This window comes from Cebus imitator, unplaced genomic scaffold (genome assembly GCF_001604975.1).
Source record: "Cebus imitator isolate Cc_AM_T3 unplaced genomic scaffold, Cebus_imitator-1.0 Scaffold136, whole genome shotgun sequence".
Lineage (NCBI taxonomy): Eukaryota > Metazoa > Chordata > Mammalia > Primates > Cebidae > Cebus > Cebus imitator.
The window spans coordinates 1,684,559-1,692,780 of record NW_016107451.1 but is presented as its reverse complement, the minus strand read 5'-3'; the positions used below and the strand labels follow the sequence as shown (position 1 = coordinate 1,692,780).

The 8,222-nt window shown below is 46.4% G+C and overlaps 1 protein-coding gene across 4 annotated transcripts in view; it reads right to left on the bottom strand.

The window, feature by feature from the left end:
• Nucleotides 1-3,906: 3,906 nt before the first annotated feature.
• CRK (CRK proto-oncogene, adaptor protein) overlaps nt 3,907-8,222 on the bottom strand; it is a 40,386-nt gene continuing 36,070 nt past the window's right edge. For 2 of the 4 annotated variants that reach the window (XM_017541682.2, XM_017541685.2), the window contains exon 3: nt 3,907-6,476. In XM_017541682.2, the coding sequence (XP_017397171.1) occupies nt 6,339-6,476 (138 nt within the window). In that variant the 3' untranslated portion in view covers nt 3,907-6,338. Of the gene's footprint in view, nt 6,479-7,291; nt 7,382-8,222 lie in introns of all 4 variants that reach the window. The other 2 variants (XM_017541684.2, XR_005202366.1) reach the window with 2 other exon arrangements.

Here is an 8,222-nt window from a genome sequence, read left to right as displayed (position 1 = left end):
GCTGGGCATGGTGGTGTGTGCCTGTAGTCCCAGCTACCCTGAAGGCTGAGGAGTGAGAGGATCGCTTGAGCCCAGGGGGCAGAGGTTTCCGTGAGCTGAGATCACACCACTGTGCTTCAGCGTGGGCAACAGAGAACCGTCTCAAAAAAAAAAAAAAATTACATCAGCTGGGTATGGCAGCTCACATCTACAATCCCAACATTTTGGGAGGCTGAGGCAGGAGGATTACTTGAGCTTAGAAGTTTAAGACCAGCCACAGCAAGACCCCATCTCTACCAAAAAATCTCAGCTCCTCTGGAGGCAGAGGTGGGCCGACTGCTTGAGCCCCGGAGGTCAAGGCTGCGTGAGTCCTGATTGTGCTGCTGCATCCCAGCCTGGGAAACAGAGTGAGTTTTGTCTCCCAGAACAACAAAAACCCATCACATTCATTCCTTTTTTCGAAGTATCATAGTTTTTTTGCTTGCTTGTTTTTTGAAACAGAGTCTGGCTCTGCTGCCCAGGCTGGAGTGCAGTGGTGTGGTCCTGGTTCACTGAAACCTCTGCCTCCAGGTTCAAGCAATTCTCCCATCTCAGCCTCCAGAGAAGCTGAGACTACAGGTGCCACCTCGCCTGGCTAACTTGTATATTTTTGGCAGAAGATAGAGTCTTGCTGTTCCCTAGGCTGGAGTACAATGGTGCGATCTTGGCCGACTGCAACCTTTGCCTCCCAGGTTCAAGTGATTCTCCTGCCTCACTGGGATTACAGGCGCCTGCCACCACCGCCAGCAAATGTCTGTATACAGGGTTTCACATGCTGGCCAGGCTGGTCTCGAATTCCCAACCTCAGGCAATCCACCTGCCTCGGCCTCCCCAAGTGCTGGGATTTCGGCGTGAGCCACCATGGCTGGCCTAAGTATCATAGTTTTTTGAACGGCCAAAAGTTCAAAAAACCTATTAAATTGATCTCAACAGAGAAAATATAAAAGGTTCATCCTGCTGTTCCAAATTCTAGTTGCCAGCCCAAGTTGCTGTTTTATCTTTCCACTAAGATGAAATTTGCCAGGAGTCATTCCAAACTACAGCTTTGCCGGTTCCTGCTTATGTAAATGTCGGTCGCCATGACAACAAAAAACAACTGCCTTTGATCACATGACAGGGCTTGCTGAAGAACAAGCAGCAATGAGCTGGTTCAGCTGCAAACCTGATCCCAGGGCATGCCCAAGGGAAATGGGAAACTGGGGAGGAGTTTTCTTCAAAAGAAAAACCCAAAGTAGAGGCGGCACTGATTCTAATGGGAGAAAAGACGGGACCAAATCATTTAAACAAACCACTTCCTCTTCCATTTTTTGAGGATGGTATCTAGCTTTCTCCTTTTTTCCTTGGTATGTTCCAAGGCTCCTAAAAGGATGCAGTCCCAGGCTCAGGCCAATTCTACCTTGTTTTTTGACGGAGTCTCACACTGTCACCCAGGCTGCAGTGCAGTGGTGTGATTTCAGTTCACTGCATCCTCCACCTCCCGGGTTCAAGCAATTCTTCTGCCTCAGCCTCCCAAGTGGCTGGGATTACAGGTGCATGTCACTATGACTGCTAGTTCTGTATCTGTAATAGAGACAGGGTTTCACCATGTTGCTCAGGCTGGTCTCGACCTCCTGACCTCAGGTGACCTGTCCACCTCGGTCTCCCAAAGTGCTGGGATTATAGGCGTGAGCCACTTCGCCCGGCCTGCTGTTTTTGAGCTTCACTTCTAGATGGCTGTTTTTTCCCCTCTACCTTCTCTCCCATTGCAACATCTTCAGGACATGGGTGGCAACAGCACTCGGAATTCTTGGACTCCCCTGTCAAACTCAGCAGGTTTAATGATTATTTTCACATTTTCTTCTCTACTGCCCCTCTCATCTTTTCATACCTGTAGGAGGAACAGAATTTAACCTGGAAGTCAAGGTCACAAAATATGACAGTTGGCATGAATACTGCAGACCACACCACTCAATGTGTGGGTTTTGATGTTTGTTTCAGGCAGGGCTGCAGTGCAGTGGCACAATCTCACTGCAACCTCAGCCTCTCAGGTTCAAGCAATTCTCCTGCCTCAGCGTCCCAAGTAGCTGGGATTACAGGCATGTGCCACCCTGCCCAGCTAATTTTTTGTATTTTTAGTAGAAATGGGGTCTCACCACGCTAGCCAGGCTGGTCTTGAACTCCTAACTTCAGGTGATGCACCTGCCTCGGCCTCCCACAGTGCTGAGATTATAGGCATGAGCCACTGTGCATGGCAAGAGCTAAATCTTAGTAACTGAGACAGGGTTTCAACATGTTGGCCAGGCCGGTTTCCAACTCCTGACTTCAAGTGATTCGCCCGCCTCCGCCTCCCAAGTGATAGCATGACAGGCGTGAGCCACCTCACCTGGCCTGCTTTCAGACCTTTATATAATAATTCTTATTCTCCCTTGGAATCATAATTTTATGACTCATGGAGACTCTTAAAAATATCACCAATGGCCGGGAGCAGTGGCTCACGCCTGAAATCCAGCACTTTGGGAGGCCGAGGTGGGTGGATCACCTGAGGTCAGAAGTTAGAGACCAGCCTGTTCAATATGGCGAAACCCCATCTCTACTAAAAATACAAAAATTAGCCCTGGTGGCACATCGCAGTAATCCCAGCTCTCAGGAGGCTGAGGCAGGAGAATCTCTTAAACCCATGAGGGAGAGGCTGCAGTGACCTAAGATGGCACCATTGCACTCTAGCCTAGGGAACAAGAAAAAAACTCCCATCTCAAAAAAAAAATAAAAACAAAATCACCAGTGAGCCTGGGCGCAGTGGTTCACACCTGTAATCCCAGCACTCTGGGAGGCTGAGGCAGGCCGATCATCTGAGGTCAGGAGCTCAAGACCAGCCTGGCCAACAGGGAGAAGCCCCATCTTTACTAAAAATATTAGCTGGCATGGTGGCGGGTGGCTGTAATCCCAGCTACTTGGGAGGGAGGGGCAGGAGAAACGCTTGAACCCAGGGGACAGAGGTTGCAGTGAGCCAGGATCACACCACTGCATTCCAGCCTTGGTAACAGAACAAGACTCTGTCTTTTAAAAAAAAAAAAAATGGCTAGGTGCTGTGGCTTACGGCTGTAATCCCAGAACTCTGGGAGGCCAAGGCACGTGGATCACCTGAGATCAGCGGTTTGAGACCAGCCTGACCAACATGGAGAAACTGGTCTCTACTAAAAGCACAAAATTAGCTGGGTGTGGTGGCGCATGCCTGTAATCCCAGCTATTCGGGAGGCCGAGGCAGGAGAATCACTCGAGCCTGGGAGGTGAAGGCTGCTGTGAGCCGAGATCACACCATTGCACTCCAGCCTGGACAACGAGAGCAAAACTCCGTCTCAAAAACAAAACAAAACCATACATACACACACACACACACACACATATATACACACAAATATAGATATATATACAAAATCACCATTGATTAATCCCATCTTTAATAAGCACCCACAGAGCTTGTATAATTGCTTATCTAATTATATGGCTGTAGGCTGCTGAAGACACACACCTTCTATTCCCTAAGCATAAAGATTTAGCTCTTGACAGCGCAGTGACTCATGCCCATAACCCCAGCAATTTAGGAGGCCAAGGTGGGTGGATCAACAGAGGTAAGGAGTTTGAGACCAGCCTGGCCAACACAGTGAACCCTCATTTCTACTAAAAATACAAAAAATGAGCTGGACGGGTGGTGGCGGGTGCCTGTAATCCCAGCCACTTGGGAGGCTGAGGGAGGAGGCCTGCTTGAACCCGGAGGCTAAAGCTGCAGTCAGCCGAGGTCGCGTCACTGCACTCTGCTTGGGCAGCAGAAGCGAAACCCCGTCTCTAAACAACAGCAACAAGATTTAGCTCTTCTGTGAAAAATATTCAAAGATTACTTTTTCCAAAAGATCACCAAGCCAAACATTTGGCCATATTTTTATTTACTACATATACTATAAACATATACAATACATGCTACAAAAAAAAAACATTTTTTTAAATTTAACTGTCAAGAAAGTGTATAGTGTTATAATACAATGGCACATGTTTACGCTTTATTTCAAATTGGTTTGCTTATCACCTATTTCAAACCGTTAATAGTGAAATGTTACTTGTGGATAATTAAAAATTATCTATTTGCATTATTAACAATAAACAATTCCAACAAATTAATAAGAATTAACCATGTCAAATATTAGTATTCAAAAAACGGGATTTGCAGAAATGATTATATAAAATATAGCAGCCAATTTCAGTTTACTTTGCCAATAGGATTTCAGCATTTGCTTTTTTTTTTTGGAAGACATGTGTAAGACATCCTTTAATTTCTTGAGGTGCAGGAACTGCCACACGCAGCCCAATGGAACCCAGCAGTTCATCAGTGGCTCTGGACCACGCCCACTGAGGGGCCTCAGGACGTGAGAGGCGCTGCATGCTCCGCTGAGATTACGTATGATGAAAAGAGACACGAGACAGGCCAAGACCAAAGTGGAAAGAAAAGGAAATACGAACATTCGAATCAGCTGTGACAAGGCTTTTCTACAAATATTTTAGATGGCATACTTTCAGGAAAACAAGATTTAAGGTGTATCTGGATTTTACAGTATCTATGCTCTAACTGGAAAGTTAACAGAGCAGTCAGATGGATGACATCTAGTATCAGGGATTTGTTCACTCAACATTACTGAGCACCCACTGTGTGCAGAGCACTGTGCTAATATGTCTTTATCAAGCATTACCTTAGTGTGAGGTAAAAATACATTAAATTAGCGTCAACGCATCAGTCTGCTTGTGGCCATGTGGGGGTCCTGTGCCACGTAACCAGCTTCTCAGTCTCCTCATTCACTCAGACAGACATGTGCACGTTGACTGTGTGTCAGGCAACATGCCAGTCCTTGGGATACCATGATTTGGTGAATGTTCAAAGAATGCAAATTTATCATATTCACCTATGCAGAACAATTAGAAAGGTAGATTCTTCTTCCAAAATGAGGTCCAAAGCAAATGATAAGGTGTTTCTACTGTCATACCACACCACAGACCACTAAGTGCCTTTACGGACTGAGAACTAACTTGGAAGTTTCATGCCGTAGTCTAAATTGCCTAGATCATTTTTGGTCTCATCTGTCTATTTTTTAGAGCACTGACCCCATATAAATCATTCCATACTTAAATGGGTTTGTAAACGAAACCTGAACATGAACAGGAAGAGCCAGAAATGAAGGCGGTTTATAATGTGACGTACTTCAATAGCATCACTGTGCCCTTAAGACATGAGGGATACGTAAGTAATCACCATTGCTTCAAACACTTTTCAAAGCACTAACCCTACCCCAAACTCATGTAATACTAACTTGACTTTTATACAAGTTGCACAGAATACAGAGGGCAGAATTTGGCCTCAAAACCTTCCACAGAATATTAGAGGTGACTGGTCCTTCCACTCTGAGCAGAACCTAAGAATTCCAAGTCTCCTGATAGGATACTGGCACTCGGCAGAAACGGCCCTGCTGGATCCCATTAGTTAGGACTCTGTTGAGCTGCTGTAGAAGGGTGACCTACCACGACCCTTTTGGGGAAGGCAGAGAGCTGGGAGACTGGCTGTCCACTTAGTGAATCCAACACTGGCTTAAAGCTATGCACTGAATAAAGTGCTCGGTACATCCTGCTTCTCACCTGGAATGAAAATACAAACTCATCTTAGGAATTAACCTACTTATAGGTTTGGGGGAAAAGAATGACAAGGGCTAAAAGAATCCCAAGAAAAAGTATGAAGCACTGACTAAGAAGGAAGACAAATGCTTCTAGTAGTGTTCTTAGAATTCTTAGGGTCTGCAGTGTCAGAATGAGTCATGTGATGGTCACGTCCCATAAATGAAAGCAGTCCTGCTTGATACTATTCACACGGTGCATGATTACTTCATGGGGGTGGAAGGGAACAGTCTGTTGCCATTCGACAGTATGGTTCCAGAATGAAAACAAAACCACCAAATAAATCAGGGTAAGCAGTGTGTAACACTCCTTCCTGTCCGTCGGTTTTCCACAGGTGATCTGCACTGCCTGAGAGAAAGGAGGCAAGACACCTCTCCCTCGTGATACACACAGGCACTGCCACTACCTCCTCAAATCGCCACTTCAGAAGCTAACACACAGCCCTCCAGTTCGTACCCTGAATGTGCTAAGTAAGACTAGGAATGGAGTCGTTCAGTCTAAAAAAGATCACAGGTAACAGAATGCTTATATAAACTAGACTGCTTTTGACATCTGTAAGAAAACTGTATAGATGGCAGTTAGAAAAAAAAAGATTGTTCCCATGTGTCAGCAAAACTGTTGAGCTCTACTCAGCTGAAGTCCTCATCGGGATTCTGTTGATCCAGCAGACGGACATGTGTGAAAGGGAAGTGACCTCGTTTGCCATTGCACTCCCCTTCCCACTGACCACTCACATTAATCTTCGTAACCTTTACCAGCTCACCGACCTGCAGGAGGAGAATAAGGACAGCACTTTATTTCGGGTTAGGAATGCAGCGGACAAACTCCATTCTCTGCTCAGGCATACTCTGCCCATGTGATCGCTCTAGGGATATCACAGAAATGGCTATTTGCTGCCTCCCCAGCCCCAGCCACCAGACTGATTACTTGTGGTTAATGCAGGCAGAAGGAAGAAGTGTTTTTAGCAGTGCAGAAAAACAGAGAATATGGAAATAAAAGAGGATCCCAGATAACGATACTTTTTGATTAAAAAAGAATGATAATGAGTGGAAATCTCCAGCAGCTCTGCATGAGCAATCCCGCTGTCAGTGACCTCGCTAGTGTTCCCTTTCTTTGTACTCACTGCCCTCAGCGTTCTGCCTGCCTGCAGGCCCTGTCCCAGGAGAAGCGGCCTTCCCCTCTCTTTGGCATGTGGTAGCAACACAATCCTGCCGCCCACCAGCACACACACATCCTGGCCTGTGGCTGCTTGCACAGCATCAGCGATCATGGCAAGCATGCGTTATGTGGTCCTAGAAAATCCCATGTTCCTATCACTCCTGACCAAGGCCACTCCTTTTCCCGTATAGGCAGGTAGGGGCCAAAACTCCAAATCCAATTAGCTTCCTGAGAGACCCCGACCTAATTCTGCCAGGTTTACTTGATAAGCCACTGTCCGCCCCGCCAGCAATCCCACCCTCAGACAGACCTTGAGGCTCCCTCAATGCCGCTTGCTACCCGAGCATTACCCAATGAGGGGACAAAAAAACAACCATGGTCGGGCGCAGTGGCTCATGCCTGCAATCCCAGCACTTGCTGAGCCTGACACAGGTGGATGGATTCCCTCAGCTCAGAAGTTTGAGACCAGCCAGCCTCTGGTCTCTTTTACCAAGCAACATGGTGAAACCCGTCTCTAAAAAAAATACAAAAATTATCCTTACGCATGGCTTGCTTAAAAATCAATAAAAAATATACAGACAAAAATTAGCTGGGTGTGGTGGTGGCTGCCTATAGTCCCAGCTACTTGGGGGGCTGATGTGGGAGAATTGCTTGAGCCCAGGAGGCAGAGGTTGCGCTGAGCCGCGATTGAGCCACGGCACTCCAGCCTGGGCAATAGAGCCAGACCCTGCCTAAAAAAAACAAAACAAACAAACAAAAAATCCCTATGTTTTGGCACATATTTATAAAATGTCTCTTGTTGCAAAATGAAATATGAAGTTCTAACAATCTACGATATACTTCTATTATCCTGCTACAAAACTTAAGAGGTCAGCCTAATGAATGGATTCACCCTGTGGCAAAATACTAAATGGTGACATAAAGCCTCAGATGTCACTGGACTAAAGAGTTTTTTTTTTGGTTGTTGTTTTTTTGTTTGTTTTGAGAATAAATTTTGTTCTTGTTGCCCAGGCTGGAGTGCAATGGCACGATCTTGGCTAACTGCAACCTCCGCCTCCTGGGTTCAAGCGATTCTCCTGCCTCAGCCTCCCGAGTAGCTGGGATTACAGGGGCACACCACCATGCCCAGCTAATTTTGTATTTTTAGTAGAGACGGGTTTTCTCCATGTTGGTCAGGCTGGTCTTGAACTCCTGACTTCAGGTGATCTGCCCGCCTCGGCCTCCCTACGTGCTGGGATTATAAACAGGTGTGAATCATTGGGCCCACCAACTAAAGAGCTTTATGATTGGCCGGGTGTGGTGGCTCACGCCTGTAATCCAAGCACTTTGGAGGCCAAGGTGGGCAGATCACCTGA